General features: G+C 50.6%; 1 protein-coding gene across 3 annotated transcripts; it reads left to right on the top strand.

Annotated features, from left to right (window-relative positions):
- The first annotated feature begins 1342 nt into the window (after window positions 1-1342).
- Window positions 1343-21765, top strand: SLC4A3 (solute carrier family 4 member 3). Of its 3 annotated transcripts, none has more exons than XM_043996164.1 (23): window positions 1343-1465; window positions 2203-2324; window positions 2645-2807; window positions 3440-3729; window positions 3968-4083; window positions 4891-5090; window positions 6793-6941; window positions 8458-8638; window positions 11014-11149; window positions 11778-11961; window positions 13909-14008; window positions 14470-14654; window positions 15409-15634; window positions 16091-16309; window positions 16492-16640; window positions 16849-17043; window positions 17487-17717; window positions 18076-18165; window positions 18849-19015; window positions 19871-20124; window positions 20472-20641; window positions 20977-21150; window positions 21427-21765. In XM_043996164.1, exons 2-23 carry the CDS (start codon window positions 2274-2276, stop codon window positions 21502-21504), a joined length of 3708 nt encoding a protein of 1235 aa, XP_043852099.1. In that variant the 5' UTR covers window positions 1343-1465; window positions 2203-2273; the 3' UTR covers window positions 21505-21765. The 3 variants fall into 3 exon arrangements, with proteins under 3 accessions (XP_043852099.1, XP_043852100.1, XP_043852098.1); XM_043996163.1 differs by lacking the exon at window positions 1343-1465 and adding an exon at window positions 1543-1767; XM_043996165.1 differs by lacking the exons at window positions 1343-1465; window positions 20472-20641; window positions 20977-21150; window positions 21427-21765 and adding exons at window positions 1541-1767; window positions 19462-19574 and having other exon boundaries at window positions 19871-20008.
- The last annotated feature ends 1621 nt before the right edge of the window (window positions 21766-23386 follow it).

The raw sequence follows: 23386 nt of genomic DNA, 5'->3' as shown, positions 1-23386 counted from the left end.
TCTCAGAGACACAACAGAACCCTGGTTAAAAGCTGAATATGTAAAGGCCTGCTATAAATATTTATTTAATTTTATTTATTCAGTTATTTATTTATTTGTTTGTTTATTCATTCATTCATTCATTCACTTATTTATGTTTTATTTAAAGTTTTGAGTTACGAATTCTATCCCTCTCTCATTCCCTCCCTCCCTATCCTGCCCCCTTCCCAAGGTTAAGGATTGATATAAATAAAAACTTCCTAACAATTATAGCTTTCTTAGAGTGGAATGAGAGGCACCTTGGTGTAGTGGATAGAGAAGGGTCTTCAGAATCGAGATCTGGCCTCAAGTCTAGATTCTGACTCATCGATGGGCTATGGGCCCTGGCCAAGTCATTGAACTTCCCTGTGCACCCAGATAATTCTCTAAGACTAAAATCTGAGGAAAAGTTGCTAGTCTGAATTGATGCATGGAGTTTTCCCACCAGAATACCTACCTATACTCAGGTTCTGGACAAAAGAATTGGGAGGAGAATGGGCTTGCTTGGGGAGGTGGAGCGTTTTCCCTCACTAGGAGTCTTCCAGAGAAGACTGGATGGGAACTTGTTGGGAATGTGGTAGAGGAGATTTTTGTTCAAGTTGGATTGAGGTATCTTCCTACTTTGAGAATTTACTGCAGTTGGGTCTCCTTCCACCAAAAGTCTTCAGAGGAATACAGAATTTAGAGCTAGCAGAGACTTTCTAGGATCAATTAGTCTAACTCTCCTCACTTTTCAGTTGAGAAAATGGAAATGAAGAGAGCAGGAGCAACTTGTCTAAGGCCAGCTAAGAGCCAGCTTCCATTCCTTTGGGACTGAGAGCATCTTTCCCAAACGCTAGTCCTTTAGAAACTTCTTCGAGAATTAACAATTCCTTCTATTTACAACTCTCAAGTATTGTAGGGTGCATTTTCCATGATCATCCTGTAAAGGTAGGCAGGACAAGTATTATGCCGTCCTTATTATGCAGAGAGGGAAACTGAGGCTCACAGAGGTGGTTTCTTCCAAAGTAACACAAATAATAAACAGTGTTGGAATGAGAAACCAGGTTTTCTGAAGATCTGTTTTTCTCACTATGACAGCTGTTTCCAAAGGACAACCTTGTGGGTTGGACAGGGGCAAGATGAATGGTACTTTCTCTTTGATAAGAAGTGAATAAAGAAGTTTTATTTATTTTGGGGGGAGGGACAGGATTGGATCTAGCTAGAGATGAGACACAAACTGGGGGGGTTATTTATGAATTATGTGGCAGTGGGGGCATAGAAGGGGGTTCCTCTGCAGTGGGTAAGGGGGTGTGTTTGGGGGATTGTGGGAATTGAAGGCCCCCTGAGCTGTAACTAAGACTGATGTCCCGGGGACATCAGTGCGCCGGGCTTGGGGCCTGGAGGGGTGAAGCCTGCGGCGGGCTCCGGGAGCGTGCAGGCGGGGAGCTAGTTCGGGCCGCGTGGTGTGAGTCACGACCCCATCTCGCTCTCATTGTAACGGGCCGAGGCTCAGCTGAGCTGCTGCGCCGGGCGGGGACTGAGGAGGTGGAGCCGCGGGGCTGCGGGTGCGGGGCTGCGGGTGCGGGGTGCGGGCTCGGGCGCCTGCGTCTGTCTGCCCAGTGCCGCCCGGCCAGCCCGGCTTGGCTCCGGCTGGGCTCCGGCTCCGCCAGAGGTTGCACCGGCGCCTGGAGGCCCCGAAGCGGAGCGTGGGAGGGAGGGAGATGGGAAGCTCCGGGCCCCCGTCGCTGCCGGCTCCGGAGCCCCGAGGTACCGCTGTGGGGGGCGGGAGGAGAGGGGAGAGAGGAGGAGGAGGAGCGGGGGCTAGGGGACCGGATGCGGGGCGTGGCGGGAGGATGGGGCTGGGGGCTCTCCAGGCCGGGGTCCGAACCTGAGCCCGAGCCTGGTGGAGAGGAGACGGACTGCGGAAGGGGGAGCGGGGGAGAAGGTCATGGGAATGGGGGGCGGGGAGGGCGCCCCGGCTTCCCTTCCTTGGGCGGGGGCGGGGGCCCAGCGAGCGTGGAGGGATGGGGGCAGGGAAGGGAGTGCATGTGTGGGGTGGGGTGGGGTGGGGTGGAGTGGGGAGGTGGGGTGACGGTGGAGGAAGCAGTGCAGATGCCAGAGAGAATTTTTGACTCTGCCGGGGTGGGGATGGTGCCCTTGTCCTGATACTGTTTTCTTCACCTCTGCTCCTTCAACCCTCAGACCTTCCCACTTAGATCCTGTCCCCCATCAGTGACAGAGACCGACACGGACCCACCCCCAAGCCCAAAGCGATGGCTAACGGATTGATCCCACCTCCCGGGGGCGCCTCTCCGCTACCCCAGGTGAAAGAGTTTGTCACAGATGTGGGTGCATTGGGGTCTGGGAGAGGAAGGGAACAGCGGCTGGGGGGTGGGGGGAGGTCATCCGAGGGGTGATCCTGGGGGAGGGGAAGACGAGCCACCACGGGATAGGGTGTTGTAGAGAAAGAAGTAGGGGTTCTAGAGAGCTCAAATGGAAGCAACTGGCTTTTAGGTCAGTTCTGAGGAAGGCTGAGCAGGGTCTGCGGCTCTGACTCAAAGGTGGATCCAGGATCCAGGCCTGAGTGTCTTCCAGGTGTGTCCAGATCAGGGATACTTAGGAAGAGGATGTCTGGGCTCTGTAGGTTCGGGTGCCATTGGAAGAGCCCCCCCTGAGCCCTGACAGAGAAGAAGATGATGACTTGGGAAAGACCTTGGCTGTCCGAAGGTTTGGGGACCTGATCAGCAAACCCCCTGACTGGGACCCTGAAAAACCAAGCCGGAGCTACAGCGAGAGAGACTTTGAGTGTGCGTAGCCCTAGAGACCCCAGCCTGTTCTCATCATTCTCACCAACATCATCACCGTTATCACAATCATCAGCATCACTGCCACCACCTAATCTCAGTCACTCCATGCCATTATTTGCTGGCCATTGTGCTGGCTACTATGTGGCGGTGAACCACACGGCCTCACCACATTCTCCACTGTAGGAGTGCTAGACTTAGTAGTGAGGTGTAGGCCTACAATCTCTGTGGCCAGTTCCTTTTCATCTGCCCCCTTCTCTCCCCCATCTTTTCTGTCTCCCCATCTGTCTCTCCTTTGTCCTGGGCTCTGTCAGTACCCATTTCTTGTCAGCTCCTCACTGGTTCTCCATTTCTCTCCTTCCTGATACCTGCTTTCTCTCCGCTCCTTGTCTCCCCACCTGGACTCCTGACTCGTTTAATCCTTTATCGGGTCACAGGGGCCTGGACACAACTGAAGGGGGAATGGGGAGCTCTCTTGTCTTGAGCTAGAGGGAAAAGGTAGTGTGTGGGTCTAAGAAAGATGTTAGGTTCTTGGGAGGAGGGTTCTAGGAATTGTGGCTAAGGTAAGGTGTTTTGGGGGTGGAGGTTGTTGTCCCAGGGCAGGGGCCTGAGGCCGACTCTCCCTACAATCTCAGTTCACCGTCACACATCCCACCACACACACCACCCGCTGTCAGCTCGACTGCCTCCCCCACACAAGTGTCGTCGGCTGTCCACCACCTCTGCCCGTCGGGACAGAAGAAAGGGGAGGAAGGAGAAAACCTCTGCTCCCCCGTCTGAAGGGACCCCTCCCATCCAAGAGGAAGGGGGAGTTGGGGCAGAGGAGGAAGAGGAGGAGGAGGAGGAGGAGGAGGAAGAAGGGGAGTCTGAGGCAGAGACTTTGGACCAGGAACCCTTGCCTTCAGGGTCCTCAAGCAGAGCCAAGGTGAGAGTGACTTCCCTGGGAGCTGAGGTGGGCATGGAGTGGTGTCGAGGTGATGGTATGTGGGGCAGGGTTGGATGCACAGTGCAGTAAGGGGTCATAATGGTTGAATGGCCAGGGAGGGGAGGAGGGAGTAAAGGCTCAAGGGACAGAGGGAAACTGAAGCGGGTGTGGCTCTGGGGCTGAGTGGGCAGTCAGAACAGGGAGCACAGCTCTAAGGCTTCCTCCTGTTGACCCCCAGTTCTCCATTGGGAGTGATGATGATGACAGTGTGGGCAACCCACGGAAGAGTCTCTCCACAAAGTCCTTGTCTCAGCCTGGACTGGGCCTGGACCGTGACTCTGAACACTCCAGCAGGTATCCGTCACTAACTCGGTCACTTCCTCAGGGACTGGACCCTTCCCCAGAACTGCAGAGTGACCAGGCCAAGGATATGCCACACCTCCACACCCCACCTTGGAGAGAGGTTCTTTTCTGTAGGGTTGGGAGTGGCGACAGAGGCACACGGGCCTCTTTTCTACCCTTACTCCTTGTCCGGCTGTACAACTTCCCCTCCCTGGCTTCTCCCCTCCTCTAGATTCTCTAGGTCTTAGAGCCTGGGCCCCCCGGAGAAGCCGGGGGGAAAGGTCGTGCTCTGGCATCCACCCTCAAATTCTGATCTCTAATATTGAGGAATATAAGAAATGCGGAATATTGAACAAAGAAGAGAGAGGAGGAGACGAGAGGAAAAAGGAGGGGAAGGGGTAGAATGGGATGGGAAAGGAGGAAGAAAATGGAATTGGATGAGAGAAGAAAGTATGGCGAGAGGAGAGGAGAGGAGAGGAGAGCACACTGGGGAGAATGAGGAGGAGGAGACAGGAAAGAGGGAGAAGAGGTGGGGGAGAGCACTGCCCTTCTCACCTTCCTTCCTTGACCTTTGGGAGAAGATTTTCCTCCCCAAGACAAGTGGCCACTTAGTGGCTGTTTCATCCCCGACCTTCCTTCTCCGTTGGGTGGGAAGAGATCAAGGGGCTCTTCCGTGCTTGGAGAGTTCAGCTCTGGGCTCTTGGAAGGGTCTGAATTATCCCCGAAACTTGTTGCGACCTTTCCCAGAGAGTGCAGGTGAGGGGAGCAGGGGCCTCTTCTCCACCCCAGCTCCCTGCCCCAGCTATACTCTTCTCCCAGTCCCCCCGTTCCCTGGCCCCGGACCCCTCGAGCCATGGATGAGAAGGCCAGGCCGTGGAGTCCATCGGCAAGTTATGACCTGCGGGAGCGTCTGCGCCCTGGTAGTGCCTTGGAAAGCCGGGGCAGCCTGGAACAGCAGGTGCCCACCGATGAGGCTGAGGCTCAGATGCTTGGTTCTGCTGACCTGGATGACATGAAGAGTGAGTGAGAGCCCCCTCCTGGGCCTCATCCCTTAGACTCATGCAGAAGGGCCTTGCTGGGCTTGGAGTCAGGAAGGAGTGGGTTCCAATCTTGGGCATTTGTGAGCTGTATGACCCTGCAAAAGTCACTTTGCCTCCACCAGCCTCAGTTTCCCTGTCTGTAAAATGGGGACAATAGCGGCACCCACTCCGTAGAGTTGGGAGGCTCTATTGAGATAATGTATGCACAGCCCTTTGCAGACCTCAAAGCGCTGCGTCGATGCGAGCTATTGTGAAGACACTCAGCTTCTCTCTGACCTTTCCTTTCCTCACCTGTAAAATGGATGCTTTATAGGGTGCTTGGGAAGATCCAGTGAGATAAAATATGGAAAGTACTTTGCAAATCTCCAGGAGCTATATAAATACCCGTTTTTATTATTCCGAGTTATCGCTCTATTTGACACACTGTCCTTCACCTTCTGTTGTCCCCTCCCTCCCTTCCCCTTCTTCTCTCTCCCCCCTCCCCCCTTTCCCCCTCTTTCCTCCTCCCTTCCTCTCCCCCTCCCTTCCTCCCCCCCCACCCCATTTGCCCTTTTCTCTCCTCTCCCTTCCTCTCCTTGGCTTCTCTTGGGCCTATGCACATTCTCTCTTTATTATCAGTAGCCTGCTTTCTGTACCACCTGTCATCACCCATGAAGCTCCATGCCCTGGGCAAGGGCCTCACTGACCACACCCTCTCTTCTCCTCCCTCCCTCTCACAACCATGACATGTAGGCGGGGTCTGGGGTGGGGGGAGCGCTGCTGCTTTGAGCACAGACACGTCATGGAAAGTAGCCAGGGCCTGAGGACAGGGGCAGGAACAATCCGTCCGATGGCAACAGCAGGATGTGGGGGGGGGGGGCAGGGATAGAAGGGCATGTTTAAAGGGCCCAGGTTGGAGCTTCTGGTACTAGGAAGCAGTGCTGGGAGCTGGGGGCACATTGGGTTCGGAGAACCCACCATTTATAGATAGGCCTGCTCTCCCTTCTCCCTCCTCCCTCCACCCTCAGTGTGGACCCTGAGTGTGAAGACTTGGGGCCAGACAGGGTGGGCATGTGGTCATAGCACTAAGCTATGCCAGTCAGTCACAAGGGGGTCATGTTAAGTATGCCGGAGGAGGCAGAGCAGAATGGAGCTCCGACCACCAGGACTGAGGCTGGCCTGGGTGCCTGGGGGCCTCTGGGCTCCCCCCTCCAGGAATATCAGACCTCGCAGGACCTTGAGGCTTTTGTGCTGGAGTTTGAGGATTATGACCTGTGGGAATTGATCCAGGGTCATCTGAGCCCCATGGCTAGGGGACTGGCTTGTGAGTTACCATTCCGTCCTCTTCTAGGAAGCAGGTTTGGGGGGCAGGCAGGGAATGGGTCCGGGGTAAGGGATGAGGTCAATATAGCATCCTAAAAATCCCAAGATACAGTCAAGGGGGACTGAGGCTGAAGGTCATTTGTAGATTTCAAATGGATCAGCAGGGATGTGAATCCACTGTATGGATAGAGGAAGGCAAGACTGTAGAATTAGACTGTGTTAGACTTGGGATATTCCTTCAGCCTGTGCTTGAAGGACAGGTAGGCTTGGGGGTCACTGCGAGTATCTTGGCAGGATAACTGGAGTGGACTTGACTGTGCTTCCAAGGATCTGATTCCTTGACCTTTCTTGAGTCAACAACTTCCCTTTTTCCCCCTAGGTCATCGGTTGGAGGACAACCCCGGGGTTCGGAGGCATCTGGTGAAGAAGCCCTCCCGGACCCAGATTGGGAGAAGTAGCCCAGGAGGCTTGGCTCCTATTTTGAGGAGGAAAAAGAAAAAAAAGAAACTGGATCGGAGACCTCATGAGGTATGGGGAGCTCAGGGCAGATTGGTCTGAAGCTGACCCTCCCCACCTTTTTGTGTCCACCTTGTAAAGCCCTACACAGTCTGGCTATCTTTCCAGCCTCATCCTGTACTCTTGTGATCCTGACTTGCCTTCTCTTTGTTCTCCACACATAATGTTCTGGCTCTGTCTCTTTGTCCTCCCATTGGCCATCCCCCCCATGCCTGGATCGTCCCCTTTCCTCACTTCTGTCTCACAGAATCCCTTTCTCTTTCTTCAAGGCACGGGTCAAGCACCACTTTCTCCATGAATCTTTTCCTGACAACCCCTGCCCCATAGCTGCCAGTGCCGATTCTCTCCAATGATCTTATATGTAATTTCTGTGTATTTATTCTTTATACCTATTCTGCGAATATTTGTCTGTCCTTATCTCCTTCATTAGAATGGGAGCTTGTGGAGGATAGAGACTGATTCTTTGTGTATCCACAGCACCTAGCCAGTCTAGTAGACCCTTATTTATTTATTTATTCATTCATTTATTCATTCATTCATTCATTCATTCATTCATTCATTCATTCATTCATTTATTGTGAGGCAATTGGGGATAAGTGACTTGCCCAGGGTCACACAGCTAGTCAGTATCAAGTGTTTGAGGCCGGATTTGAACTCAGGTCCTCCTGACTCCAGGGCCAGTGTTCTATCCACTGCGCTACCTAGCTGTCCCTGACCCCTACTTATTACTTGTGAATTGATTGATTCCCTTCCCTCCCTCCAAATATTAGATGCTCAGAATTGGAAGGGACCTCAGAACCCCTCCAGTTCAAGCCTTCCCTGTCCAGGAATCCTGTCTTCAATATAAGAAATGACTGGATTTTGCCTGAAGACCTTTCTTGGGGGCGGGGGTGGGGGGAAAGCCCTTCCTTTCCCAATATCCTCTCCTCAAGGCAGCTTTTAGCTCAGTGTCTGGCATATAACACATTAGTGCCTGGTGTTTAAAAAATGTTTATTGACTTTTTCTTTCTTTTTTTTTTTTTTTTGCGGGATAGTGGGGGTTAAGTGACTTGCCCAGGGTCACACAGCTAGTAAGTGTAAAGTACCTGAGGCCGGATTTGAACTCAAGTCCTCCTGACTCCAGGGCCGGAGCTTCATCCGCTGCACCACCTAGCTGCCCGTGTTTATTGGCTATTGACAGACAGTTCATTCTGCATTAGGATAGTGCCAGTTTGCTTTATTTCAAGACTTTTTTTTCTCTTTGTGACTCCCCCCTCTTACTAAGATTCTACTTCTCATGCTTCTCTCCCCATCTTCCCTCTCCCTGGTGCTGACCTTGATGATTCTTCCCTCAACTCTACTCATAGGACCATATACCTAGAACTGGAAGGGACCTCAGATTCCATCTTACTCAGTCTCCTCATTTTACAGATGGGGAAACTGAGGCCCAATGACTTGCCCAAGGTCAGCTGGGTAGTGAGTCTCAGAAATGACGTCCGAACTCAGCCTTCCAAAGAGGGCACATCGGCTCCTCTCTTTTCTTCCCCAGGTGTTTGTGGAACTGAATGAGCTCATGCTGGATAAGGCCCAGGAGCCTCAATGGCGTGAGACTGCTCGCTGGATCAAGTTTGAGGAGGATGTGGAAGAGGAGACCAAGCGTTGGGGCAAGCCCCACGTCGCTTCACTGTCTTTCCGCAGCCTTCTGGAGCTCAGGAAAACCATCGCCCATGGTAAGGTGTTCCTCCTCCTCCTCCTCCCATGCTGTGTGGGGAACCCTCGCCTCACTCTCCTCCTCAACGCTTGTCCATCCCTTCTGTTTGTCTTCCTTGTATCCTAGCCTGTCACCTCTTCCTAATTCATTGGTCACTAACAATGGAGGGCTTCTGGGAGGAGATAAATGATGAGTCCCAGGTTGGACTGATATTTGGATCTTAAAACCATCCATTTAGAACTGGAAGAGACCTCTGGGGTCATCTAGTCTAACCCCCTCATTCTTTTTTTTTTGGTGAGGCAATTGGGGTTAAGTGACTTGCCCAGGGTCACACAGCTAGTAAGTGTCAAGTGTCTGAGGCTGGATTTGAACTCAGGTCCTCTTGACTCCAGGGCCGGTGCTCTATCCACTGTGCTACCTAGTTGTCCCTGAACCCCCTCATTCTCCTAATAAAGACTGTAAGGCCCAGACAAGCCAGGGAATTTGTCCAAAGTCATATAGTTGACAGCAGAGCTGGGGTTTAAAAAAAAAATCAGAGCTGGGATTTGAACTCTGGGCCTCCTTTTCTAGAACTAGTTCCATTTCCACTACAGCGTGGTATGCTTGGGACCTAGGATTATGTTCTTGCATAAGATAATTGATGCTCATGTTCAGGACCAGTTGTGTGGGCCACTCTCATTCCTTACTGAGTGAGGATCATGGGGCAATTATTGTAACTACTCTTCTTTTTTTTTTTTTTTAGTGAGGCAATTGGGGTTAAGTGACTTGCCCAGGGTCACACAGCTAGTTAAGTATTAAGTGTCTGAGGCCGGATTTGAACTCAGGTACTCCTGACTCCAGGGCCGGTGCTCTATCCACTGCACCACCTAGCTGTCCCGTAACTACTCTTCTTAATACTAATGCCACTTCCACACATTTCCATCATGCTTCATGTTTTTCTTTTTACTTTTCTTTTTTTTTTCCTTCTTTTTTTTTTGTGGGGTAATGAGGGTTAAGTGACTTGCCCAAGGTCACACAGCTAGTAAGTGTCAAGTGTTTGAGGCTGGATTTGAACTCAGGTACTCCTGAATCCAGGGCCGGTGCTTTATCCAGTGTGCCACCTAGCTGCCCCTTCATGCTTCATGTTTTTCAAATTTGCTCTTTATATTATTTTCCCCTGCCATATAGCAAGTACTTAGTAAGTGATTATTGATCAATTGAATTAGGTAAAAACTACACAGGTTTGACTTTTATTCCCAATTTACAGCTGAAGAAACTGAGATTTAGAGATGAAATGAACTGAGAAAGTTTAAGTAGCTTGATAATGGCAGAATAAGAATTAGAATCCAGGTCTTTTGTCATCTTACCAAATGCTCCAATGAGAGGACCAACCATGGCTGTCACTGCTATGATGGATTCAATCTGAGATGGGAGGTAGGGAGGTAGAGTGACCCTCTCTAAAGTTATATGGTATTGCAATATTTCTGTTTGGTTCTTTCCCCTGTGTCCCATATTTTCCCTCTCCATGCTCCTGTTTAGTTCAGGCTATACCCTCCATATATTTCTTCTTTCTCTCCTTTTTAAAAAATCCACTCTTAGGAAAGAGTCTGATAAATTTATTCATATCAAGGTATTGCAGTGTTGGACTGGGGGGGGCATCTAAGAAACTGGGTTTAAGTCTTGGCTCTCCTTTTCTTACTATCTGTGTGACCTTGGACAAGTTACTTAAATTTTCTGGGCCTCAGTTTCTTCATTTATAAAATGACGGGATTAGATTTCGTGACTCAAATTGTGTGATACTAAGAAATACAGTATAATGTTTGATCTCCCTCAGGGAGGATTTCTATTTTAACTAGGGTCAAAGATTTCAGCCAGGGGAATGAAGCTCAAATGCAGGCTTTAGCCAGTGGGCAGAAACTTATTTTAGGGACAGGATTATCTTGTTATCATCCTTAGATTTTGCCCTTGTGCAAGGCTGCCCGTTTCTCTTGAGCTATTTCTGTCTTATACCCATGATTATAATTCCTGCTATACTGTAGAGTAGAAGCTAGACTCTCTTTTTTCATTTTTTTTTAAAGTGAGGCAATTGGGGTTAAATGACTTGCCCAGGGTCACACAGCTAGTAAGTGTTAAGTGTCTGAGGCTGGATTTGAACTCAGCTCCTCCTGAATCCAGGGCCGGTGCTCTATGCACTGCGCCACCTAGCTGCCCCCTAAGATAGACTCTCAAATGCCTGACTCAGTGGGACTATGGGTGTCTTGAGGGATGAGAGGGTTAAGAACCCAGCACTGGATGCTAGTGTCTTCTTCAGATCAAAGGGTCAGGACTGGTAAGGAGGTTATTTCTGAGCCCTTCCCCATCAGCCTACACACTCCTCTTCCCATATCATCCTTGTCTGACCACTTGTCCTCTCAGGGGCCACCCTCTTGGACCTAGAGCAGACTACCCTGCCTGGCATCGCACACCTTGTAGTGGAAACGATGATTGTGTCAGACCAAATCCGGCCTGAGGACCGAGCAAGTGTACTGCGTACATTGTTACTAAAACACAGGTGAGAGAGAGAGAGAGAGAGAGAGAGAGAGAGACAGACAGACAGACAGACAGACAGACAGACAGACACAGATAGAGAGATAGAGAGAAAAGAGGGGAGAGACAGAGACAGAGACAGAAAGAAAAGAGGGGGGAGAGGGGAGACAGAGAGAAACAGAGAGAAAAGAGGGGGGAGAGGGGAGAGACAGAGAGAAACAGAGACAGAGACGGAGAAAAGAGGGCGGAGAGGGGAGAGACAGATGGACACACACACACAGATAGAGAGATAGAGACAGACAGAAAAGAGGGGAGAGACCGAGAGACAGAGAAAAGAGTTAGAAGAGGGGAGAGACAGAGAGACACAGACACAGAGACAGACAGAGAAAAGGGGGGGAGAGACAGACACACACACAGAGACAGAGAGAAAAGAGGGGGGAGAGGGGAGAGACAGAGAGATAGAGGGAGACAGAGAGAGGAGAAAGAGACACAGAGACAGAGACACACACACATACACACAGAATGTGTGTGTATGTGTGGAAGGGCGGGACAGGCAAGGAACATGGTGGGGATGGCATGGGGAGTAGACAAGCAGAAGGGAAGATGTCATATGGGATCAAACCCTTTATATTCTCTTCTCGTCCCCTGCCCAGCCACCCTAATGATGACAAAGAGGGAAGCTTTTTCCCCCGAAACCCATCAAGCTCCAGCGTGAACTCCATGCTGGGGAATCATCACCCACCTCCAGGCCACATTCCTGACACTGCAGCCCCCACCATGGGAGATGACCTCAGTGAACCGGCTCCACTCTGGCCCCATGATCCTGACGGCAGAGAGGTTAGTGGCTCCCCTTCAAACTCTGACCCTTGGTCGAGTCAGAGACAAATGTAGGGATCTTCAATTGGGTTTGAGTGAAGGAATGCGTTGTTTAAAGTCATATTATATGAGGATGTAGTCACTGACCTCACAGCACTCACTTTCTGCTTGGGTAGATGATGTATGCCATGAAATGGTTAAATGATAAAATGAGACAGCTTGCAATTGTCCAGATGAGAGATGTGCTCAAGGGTGATGACACCGCCATCTTTCCCCTAGTGATCGTGACATGTTTGCAGATTGACTGAGAGCCTGCAGACCCTCCATATGGATTAGCACAGGCATCTCAGGTGCATCACCAGCTTGGCCCAGAGGGTGATGAATTTTTCGGTCTCAGAAATTCTTGAAAGCCATCTGTTAAGTCAAAGAGAGGCAGTAATGTGCACCAGTGAGGGACCCCCCCCCCCAAACAAAGCCACAGATTCTTGAGGAGGACACTGAAGCCCAGAGGGGTTAAGGGACTACCTGAGTCTGTGTGACTACAAAATGGCAGAACTGGGGTCAGATACCTTTCATTTCCACAGCCCCTTCACATTCGCAATTTGCCTTCTTCACATCAATTCCCATAAATAGAAAGCAAGTCACTCTTTTGTTTTCCAAATGAAGAAGCTAGATGAACCTCAGATCACATAGGTAGTAGGAGCTTTGACTGGGACCCATGTTTTCTGACGGCCGGTCCTTTGCTTTTCCTGTTAACACCATATGGTTAATTCTTTCTCTTAGCCTGCATCCTGAGAAGCAGGATCATTGAATTTCAAATTTCAGGAGACATTACTGCTTATTTAATTCAATGCTCTAATTAAAGAAGAAAAATAAAGAAAACACATATGGGAGGTTTTGGAGTTGATCATATTCCCTCATATCCTAAGTGGAATGGCCCACTCTTCAGCCTGCTACCTGACTAGTTAACCATAGATGTTCTAGTCCTCCTGGGTTCTAAGGTAATCCAAGGATATGCTGAACATTACTTTTTTTAATTACTAAAATTGTAACCTCTTTCTCATTAATTAACCAGTTACCTTAGAGCTCCCAACCCAGTGTATTAAATACTATTTATTTAATAAACTGGAGAAACATCTTTTCCCAAGAACAGTTGCTTATCTCTCTCTCTCTATCAAAATGCCGAATATCTTAGGCTTCAACAAACAGCAGTTAATTGGGTCTATACAATTCATTAATGGATTTAATAAATAATAACATGAAGATATGAATATTTATTTGCAATATTTTAACTTCAAGAAAGGTAACTTCTCTAGCTACTTTTAACCATCACTTCAGCTCTTGTCTTTTTCAACTTCATCATTTTATTGAATAAGAGACTGAAGCCTGGAGAAACCTTCAGCCATATAGAAAATGCCTATCAGAGGTGGGATTTGAATCCAGGTCATTTTCTTTCTTTCTTTCTTTCTTTCTTTCTTTCTTTCTTTCTTTCTTTCTTTCTTTCTTTCTTTCTTTCTTTCTTTCTTTCTTTCTTTCTTTCTTTCTTTCTTTCTTTCTTTCTTTCTTTTTTAGTGAGGCAATTGGGGTTAAGTGACTTGTCCAGGGTCACGTAGCTAGTAAGTGTTAAGTGTCTGAGGCCAGATTTGAACTCAGGTACTCCTGACTCCAGGGCCGGTGCTCTATCCACTGTGCCACCTAGCTGCCCGCCAGGTCATTTTCTGAATCCAGTATACTCTTTCATCTATACCACAGGGTACAGTCAATCAGTCAGTCAGCAAACGCTTATGAAATACCTGCTGTGTTCCAGGCATTCTGCTAGACATTTGGGGATTCAAATACAAAGAATGAAACAGCGTGTATTCTTCCTCCATTGGAGAGTTCCTTGACATGGGCTAGGGTTAAGAGCATAATCAGACGTCGTGATCCTAGGCTTGGGTCCCAGCCCTAATCTTTGCTCTGTATCCTCAGAAGCCCCTGCACGTCCCTGGGGGAGATGGCCACCGAGGGAAAAGCCTGAAGCTTCTGGAGAAGATACCCGAGGATGCTGAAGCCACAGTTGTGCTTGTGGGTGAGACGGGTTAGGGAGAGCTGGGAGGGGTGTGTGTGTGTGTGTGTGTGTGTGTGTGTGTGTGTGTGTGTGCGTGCTCGCGTGTGCACACGTGCGCACACATGCGCACACATGCGCACGTGTATGCTACAATTCCTGCATTTTCTCTGAGACTTTGGCTTTCTGGTTCTTACCACTGAGGGCAGCCTTTTCCTGCCCCAGCTGCGTGCTGTGGCCTGAGCTGATGGTGCCGATGGTGCCAACTTTGAACTTAAACCATTGGCTCTGGGCCCCCGTTTCTCTTCCTACCTGTCTTCCTCATGCTTTTGCCCAGTTCTCTACTCTCTGTCTCTTTCCAGGGCAGCACCTTTTATTCTTGAATGCTCGTCTCTTCTTCCACTATCCCTTGGGCTCTGCCCCACTTCTTTCTCCCATGCCCAGCATCCCATTCCCCATAGACTGCTTCTCTCCCTGCTCCCTAGGCTCTGTCCCTTTTTTGGAACAGCCTGCTGCGGCTTTTGTCCGGCTGAACGAGGCCGTGCTCCTGGAATCTGTCCTTGAGGTCCCCGTGCCCGTCCGTTTCATCTTTGTGATGCTGGGGCCGAAAGAGACCAGCACCGACTACCATGAACTGGGCCGCTCCATCGCGACTCTCATGTCTGACAAGGTCAGGTCCTTCTTCCAAACTCTTCCTGGTCCCAAGCTCCTCCTAAACCCCTCCAGAAAGAGGCGGGTTTATACCAGAGGTGTCAAACCCATGGCCTGCTCCATGGGGTCCACAAAACTCCCAAATTCATGAACTAGATTAAAATGTAATTGGGAAGGGGCAGGTAGGTGGTGCAGTGGATAAAGCACCCACCCTGGATTCAGGAGGACCTGAGTTCAAATACGTCCTCAGACACTTGACACTTACTAGCTGTGTGACCCTGGGCAAGTCACTTAACCCCCATTGCTCTGGAAGAAAAAAAAATGTAACTGGGAAATATTGAACAAAATAAAGAATACAGTAAAACACAGTTAATGTTGATACATAGTTATCCAAGCCAATATGGGGCCCGAAGGGATCCTTATGTATGATTTAGCAGCTTTTGTTCCTATCGGAGTTTGACTCCACTGGTTTACACTCATCCTCCTGGGACCAGGTTTTTATAGGGTCCTAAAGTTCCATCATTCATAATTGTCAGGCCCCCTTGGTCTCTATTTCCTTTTGATTTCTCCGAGCCCTTTTTCTCTTCCCCTCAAAGACCAGATTCATTGTCATTGCCGTGGTCCCCCTGGCCGCTTCACGGCCGGGTCCGGAAGCACATGTGGGTAGCGCTGCTGAGATGGGGCATGGATGGATGGGTTGGTGATTAGAAGATACATGAGTGGCCTCTCTGCTGCTGCTACCTCCTCAAACTCCTGGCTCTTCTGTTCCAAAGCTGTTCCACGAGGCTGCGTATCAGGCGGACGATCGGCAGGATCTGCTGGGTGCCATTAGTGAGTTCTTGGATTGCAGCATTGTGATCCCGCCATCTGAGGTGGAGGGGCGCGATCTGCTCCGGTCGGTGGCTTCCTTCCAGCGGGAGCTGCTCAGGAAGCGGAAGGAGCGGGAGGAGAGCAAGGTCCAGGTGGCCACCCAGAGCGTGCCCAGTCTTCCAGGAAAAGGTCAGAGCCCGGGCCCAGATCCCCAAGTCCCAATTCCCAGGCGCTGTCCTTTGGAGGCTCTGCCCTAACCTCCCTGGATGCTTTGCCCTAAGAATGCCCAGATGCAGTGATCAGTCTAATCCCAGGGACTGGAAGATTTGGAGCTCGAAAAGGGACCTTAGACCATCAAGTTACACCTCTTCCTTCCTTTGACGTAGAGAGACAAAGGTGTGCGTGTGCGCGCGCGCATATTTGTGTGAGTGTGCGCCTGTGTACGCATGGTCTCTCAGGGAGCAGAGCTAGGATTTAAACCTGATTTCTTTGGTTACAAATCCAGTCTTCTTTCTTCCATCCCTTGATCTTCCTCCGGTTCTTGAGACTTCCTCTGCACCCCCCGCCCCCCCCAGGCTGTCAGCGCTGACACTAGACTAGCCACCTTGTGGAGCTGGTGATCTCTTGACTCCTTTGTCCCCTCAGAGATGTCAGTGACGTCATCAGGCTCCGATGGTGCCCCGGAGGATGACCCCCTTAAACGGACAGGCTACGTGTTTGGGGGAGTTTTCCGAGATGTGAGGCGGCGGTATCCCTTCTACTGCAGTGACCTGATGGATGCCATGCACTCCCAGTGCTTGGCTGCTGTGCTTTTTATCTACTTTGCAGCCCTGAGCCCAGCCCTCACCTTTGGGGGGCTGCTGGGTGAGAGAGGATTGGAGGATTGTGGGGTTGGCTGCCACCCTGGGGGGTAGAGAAGGGGCCTCCACTTCTGCCAGGGGGGAACCTGAAAACTGAGGGGGGAGAGGGGCTTGAGTAAGGTGGGGCTAAGATGCTGGGGGGCTGAGGGGGGCTGGCTGCCACACTAACCCCCTGCCCAACCCCAGGGGAGAAGACTGAGGGGCTGATGGGTGTGTCAGAGATGGTGGTCGCCACAGCTGGGATCGGTGTTCTCTTCTCCCTCCTGAGTGCCCAGCCACTGCTCGTGGTGGGCTTCTCGGGACCCTTGCTGGTCTTTGAGGAAGCTTTTTTCAAGGTGACCCCCCTGCTGTCCCCCCATCTCCCCACAATCTGTCCAGTGACCTTTCTGTGCCCCACCCCCTTGGCCACTATGTAGACCCCCCCACCCCTCCATCCTGTGCCCTCTGCTAGTCTTCCTCCATCTATAGAACCTCCCTCCCTCCCCCCCAATTCTGCCTGGTGGGCCTCCTATGGGTGACCTTACATTCTTCACGTGCCCCCAGTTCTGCAACGCTCAGCAGCTGGAGTACCTCACAGGCCGGTTTTGGGTTGGCCTCTGGCTCGCTATCTTTGTGATTATACTGGTGGCCGCGGAGGGCAGCTTCCTCGTCCGATACATCTCACCCTTCACCCAGGAGATCTTTGCCTTTCTCATCTCCCTCATCTTCATCTATGAGACTTTTAACAAGCTCTATAAGGTGGAGAGCGGGCAGGGACTGGTGAAGGGATGGGGAAAATGAGCAAAGGGTGGGGAGCGAGGGGGAGGTGCCTCTAGAAAGCCTGGGAGAGAAAGCATGGCAATGGTTGGCCTAGGCACTGGGGAGGTCAGCCAGAGGGCCTGGGAGAAGAGATGGGAGGTATGTCTTGGGGATGGGCTGTGATGCCTACCCCTCCTGCACATGGGGTGTCACAACTTCACAGTTAGAGTGCAAGACATTGGATAGGAAGTTTCCTGATGGGGACTCACCTTTATGGGTGTGTAATGACACATTGCTGGTCACAGCCACTTGTACAGTTGTTATGATGGCTAGCAGAGGTTTGTGGGTGTGAGAGGGATGCGCTCCCCTGCAGGGTTGTATGTGAAGGCCTAGAGCTGCACCAGAGTGTGTGATGAATCTGTATGACATTTTCACCCGCACAGGTGTTTAAAGAGCATCCTATACGGAGATCCTACCCTCCAGATTCGGAATTGGAAAAGGCAGTAGAGTATAGCCTAGATCTGAATTCAAGTGCTCTGCCCCCCACGGAGGGCCCACCAGGCCCCCGGAACCAGCCCAACACTGCACTGATATCCCTCATCCTCATGCTGGGGACTTTCTTTATTGCCTACTTCCTGCGGAAATTCAGGAACAGTCGCTTTCTGGGGGGAAAGGTGGGCACTGGGCCCAGGTGACCTGGGTTAGGGGCCAGGGAATGGGGAAAGGGGGGTTAGACTTCCTTAGGACTTCTCTTGGGTGGGCCCAGGTCCAGTCCACGTGGAAACGTTAGCCTCTAGCTAGCTGTATGTCACTTTCCTCAAAGTGTTATCGGGGGTGTCTGACGCTGGATGGAAGTCTGTGCTTGGCTATGGGTTTCTGAGTAGGGGCTGTCTTAAGCATGTGGACCCCGGGGTTCAGACTCCAGAGAGAAGAGGGTGGGCGTTCCTCTCTTAGCCCCACACCGCCTGTCTCTCGTGTCTCATCCGTGCTCTCTGTCCCTTTTTCACTCTGGTTTTACCCTTCTTCCACAAGGTGCGCCGAATTATTGGGGACTTTGGGGTCCCAATCTCCATTCTGGTGATGGTTTTGGTGGACTTCTTTATCATTGACACCTATACCCAGGTGAGGAAACATCACTCTGTCTTGCTTCCTTCCCTCCATTCCCAGCTCTCTTCCTACCTTAGAGGCTGTTTTTAAAAAACATCTCCAATTTAATTCAACACAGCAAATAGTTATTAGACACCTGCTGTTTGCAATACATTGTGCCCTTAGGTATCCATAGTACCTGAGAAGCCAGGTTGACCATTCTCATTCTAATGTTAAGGGCAATGAATTGCCTGTTATTACACGGGGTTGATCTGAGTTGAGGTGTGCCCAAGAGGGGCCTTATATGGTTTTCATGTTTCAGAAATAGCTGTTCCTCATTCCCTCCATTCCTGTCTCCTCCTTTTCCACCCCCCAGGTTTTTGGTCATTCTCCAGAAGGGTCAACCAAACCCTAGCACTGAGTCAGTAGATCTGTAGCTGAGGTGTGTGGAGGTGGGAGGAAGGGCGGGGGATGTCTGGAAGGCCAGATGGAGGAGGGGTCACTGCAAGAACATGATGGAAGCATTGAGACCAAAGGACTATTGAGAGAGGAGGAAGGGAGTCCTGGATCACTGTGCTTGGTGTAGAGTTCTCTATGGGCCCTAAGACTGGTCCTCTAAGGGGATTGTTGCTCTGATAAGCTTCGAGTGGATGCTTGCACAGAGTATCACTGAGGAAGCAGTGGGGGCACTACAAGCCTTGGTCCTTCCAACCCCACAGAAACTGACTGTCCCCACCGGGCTCTCAGTGACTTCCCCGGATAAGCGCGATTGGTTCATCCCACCCATGGGAAGTGCTCGACCCTTCCCGCCTTGGATGATGGTGGCGGCCGCTGTCCCGGCTCTCCTCGTCTTCATTCTCATCTTCATGGAGACACAGATCACTGCGTGAGGGGGGCAGGGGAAGGGTGGAAGGAGCCTAGGGTTGAAGCAAGGGGCCAGGAAGGGGCATCAAGGGTGTGAGTGTCTGGGTTTCGGTTTTAGGGTTGAGACCTGGACTCAGTGGTAGAGTTGGGACTCCGGCGGGGGGAGGGGGGAGATGGGATACACACAACACACATTTTAAATTTCATTTTGGCCGAGTATCTGTATTCGTGTTTATGTACTGCTGATGTCCATGGTTTATCAGTTTGGCTTAGATTCTTATCAAATATCACATATATCATTTGAATTAGAACATTTATCATGTACCACCCTACGTAAAGATTGTCGTGCATGGTTTTGGGAGAGATAGAAAGCTGTGCTAAGATATAGTTCTTGTCCTTGTGCTCTCAGTCTAGTGGGGGGGATGGAGGAGGCGTAAACAAACTGTAATCCATGTGTGCCTAAGGCAGGCCTAAGGTGTCTCTATTTGAGGTCCAGAGGGTCCAAGAAAATCATCACCAACTGAGGGATTGAGGAGAGCCTCCAGGAAGAGGTGGCACTTGAGTTGGGCTTTAAAGAAAGGGTAGGGATCCGACAGTTGGGGTCAGGGTTATGGGACTGTGGTGGCATCCTGGGCATGGGGAACAGTGTGAGCAAAGACCCAGAACCGAGAAAGCAGGGAACTGAGCAGTCTTCAGTGGGAGAAAATCCTTCTCAGCATCTGAGAAGCTAAAATGGAAGATGTAGCTGTATTGCAGAGGGAATTTTTCTTTCTCCCCAAACCTTTCTTACCTTGTCCTGTCCCCCATGTTCTGTCTGCCCCCTCTTCTCCCTAACCCCCTGGCATGGAGTTAACGTTGTGCCTCCAACCCCTGGCAGGCTCATTGTCAGCCAGAAGGCTCGTCGGCTGCGCAAGGGTTCAGGTTTCCACCTCGACCTGTTGCTGATCGGCTCTCTGGGTGGTCTGTGTGGGCTCTTTGGGCTCCCCTGGCTCACGGCTGCCACTGTCCGATCTGTCACCCATGTTAATGCACTGACTGTTATGCGCTCGGGCATTGCACCTGGAGAAAAGCCCCAGATCAAAATGGTCAGGGAGCAGCGGGTCACGGGATTCCTCGTTGCCTGCCTTGTGGGTGAGTTTCTTTGCTTCATCCTCCCCCCTCCCCCCCCCCCCCCCGCCCCACCCAAGCCTTTGGTCTCTCAGTCCACCCCTACAAAACCTGTCTTGGTCTTCCAAACCTGCCTCCTGCTATGAGCTTACCTGGGGTTCATCCTTCCTCCTCTCAGCACTGTCTGTGGATCTCCAAGCTCATTCTTCCCAACTCCTTTCTCGACTTCCTCACTGTGTCCCCTACAGTCTGTGAGCCACCACATTGTTCCCCATCCTGTTTGCCAACCTTCTTCCCTCGCCCATCTCAGGCATCATTACGGGGCTTCATGGAGTGATAAGTGTGGGTCAGTGTCCCCTCCTCTCCTCTAGGCCTGTCCATAGTGGTAGGGCCAGTGCTGCGTCGCATCCCGCTGGCAGTGCTGTTTGGAGTTTTCCTCTACATGGGGGTCACCTCTCTGTCAGGGATAGAGCTCTCACAGCGCGTACTCCTCATCTTTATGCCTGCCAAACACCATCCCGACGAGCCCTATGTGACCAAGGTGCGGGACGCTGGGGAGGCGGGGAGAGCACAAGGGATGGGAGAGAGGGGAGTCTGGGCTAGAGATGGAGAAGAGCTTGGGGCAAATCAATCCATCGATCAATTAACACATACTTGTTAAGCACCCGGCCTGGCCCAGGACTATGGGGCAGACCACTGGAGATACAAATACAAAAGTGAGGTGGCCTTTGCCCCCAAAGAGCTTACATTCTCCTGATAGATGTCGGGGATAAGTTGGGAGATGGGTGTCCCCAACATATGTTATTTAAGCAAGATGTGGACCTGGCTGGAGAGCCAAAGCCCTGATGCCTCTCTTTCTTCTCTGCCTCCCCAAAGGTGAAGACTTGGCGTATGCACCTATTTACCCTTATCCAGCTGTTTTGCATTGCACTTCTCTGGGTGGTCAAGTCCACATCCGCTTCATTGGCCTTTCCCTTTGTGCTGCTGCTCACGGTACCCCTGAGGCATTGCCTGCTGCCTCGAATTTTTCAAGAGAGGGAACTTCAGGCGGTGAGAATATGGAGGAACAGGAGATGACATTGTGAGGTTGCCGGGAACCAGGCATCAAAGAGTGGTGTCATCTGGAGGTCTGGGGAGAGGGGTAGGGGAAGGTTTGAAAGGTTAGAAGATTTGGGAGAACTAGAGACTTGGGGAAATGCAGGCAGTGAAAAAGTACCAGGGGAGGGGGAAAGAGGAAGCTGTGGATGGAAAGGTCAGGACCCAGGAGAGCATTGAATTCTGTCCCTTCTTTCTCTTCTTCCCTGCCCCACCCCCTTCCTCAAACAGCTGGACTTTGAAGAATCTGAACCCAACTTTGATGAAGATGGCCAGGATGAATATAATGAGCTCCACATGCCAGTGTAAAAACTGGAGAGGAGGTCCATCTGATACCATGGGGATGAGGGGAAGCCTAGGGATTTCCCCCAGCCTAGAAATGGATCCAGCCTCTTCACTGATGAGACATCTTATTGCTCAGAGATGTGCCTGGCGTTACGATGACCAACCCTCAAAGCAGAGTGACCTTCCTGACTTCCACCCAGGACCTCATCTCCAATCCCTCCCTCCCCCATTCCAGACCTCCACCCCAATTGAGCTTTGACCTCATTACAACCAGACGGCCTCTCAGCTTCTGTCTGACTCGTCTCCTCTGTTGCATCTTTCCTTCCTCCCCTATATACATGATGCTTCTTCCTTCAGATCCTATTGTCAGGGCCGCTAACATCGATGAAAGTTCAGAGATGGACAACCTGAGGGCGTGGGTGAGGGTCAAAAGGTTTTGCATTTAAAGAGCCAAGACTGGGGCATATAAGCTGCATTTCTACCAGTTAACCGACTACCTATACCATCAACTCCAGACCCTTTTCCCAGTCCTCCGTCCTCCCTGAGCCCACAATGACCAAACCTATTCTGAGGCTGTGGCCCTGTTCCACCACCCCAACATACAGGGTTTTCCCTAGGAGAGCTATCCAAACCTCGCCCACTTCTACACCTGCCACTGGAGGGATGAGGCCAAGCCTGTTGTCTATGGTATCCTGGAACCACCATTTGCCCCTCTCTCTTGGAGTCTCCTTCAGTGGTCTGCTTAAATGGTACCTCCTTTCACACAGGGCAGCTTAGGCACTGAGGGTGGTAGATGCTAAAATGTGCAGGCCACGCCTGAGAACCTTTCATAGTGATGAAAACTGCCCCCTCAGCCATGAAATCTGCTAGGGAGGGACGTGAGGGTAATGGGGAGTCCAAGGGGACAGGTGAGACAGTATTCCTCCTTGGTACCATCTGCCCTTAGGCCTTTGATGATTTCTCCTCTTTTACCTTTGCCTGTCTCTCCCCACTTTCTCCCTTAGCCTCGTCTTTCAAGGCAGGCTGGCTCTTGGCAGCCAAGTCCACCAGCAGAAGTAGATTGACATACATCATCATTGGTAGTCCAACTAAATTTTCTTTTAGTTCTGAGCATAGAAAGTGAAATTATAAGAGGAAATATTTATCAAAATATTCTTTTAAAAAATAAAAAAAAATTAAATAAGGGGATGGGAAAGGCTGGGAAGGAAGAGACCTTAGTTTTGTCACTAACTACCTCTAAGACCTTGTCACTGCGCCTCTCTCATCATACGTAAAATGGTGAGGCTGGATTAGTTGGTCCTTCGAGTGCTTTTCAGCCCTAAAATTCCTTGGTTTTAGGACAAAACATTCAAAAAAAGAGTTAAAATGTGATTAAACTCAAACCTTTATTAAGCATCAATTTCATGCAAGCCATTGTATGAGGCCACTCAGGGAGAGACAATGAATGACTTAGAATCTGTCTTCAAGAAGTTTATAACCCATTGGGAAGATAGGACAGATACACAAAAATCCATTAAAAACAATGTGATTTGATATAGGAGAGTGACCAAGTGCTTCAGGAGCAGAAAGGAAGGACAGAATATTTCTGGTGGGAAATTGAGTGGGTTCAGGATATTTCAGGCAGGGGGATCTGTGAACAAAGCAAGAGGAGTAAATGAAAGAAAGTAGGAAACAAAGCTAGAAAAAGGTAGATTGGAACCAGATCACAGAAGGCCTTGAATGCTAGGATAAGCAGGTTGGACCTTATTCTGTAGGCAGTAGAGAGCCACTGCAGATTGTTGATTTCTCCTCGGTATGCATGTTGGGTTAGAAAGGGATGAGAATAAATGCAAGAAGTCCAGCTGGGAAGCTATTGTGATATTCTCTGTGAGGGGGAATGAGGACTTGAACTAGGGGAAAGAATGGA

The sequence above is a fragment of the Dromiciops gliroides genome, chromosome 3, assembly GCF_019393635.1.
Source record: "Dromiciops gliroides isolate mDroGli1 chromosome 3, mDroGli1.pri, whole genome shotgun sequence".
Lineage (NCBI taxonomy): Eukaryota > Metazoa > Chordata > Mammalia > Microbiotheria > Microbiotheriidae > Dromiciops > Dromiciops gliroides.
This window is presented reverse-complemented; position numbering and strand designations above follow the sequence as displayed.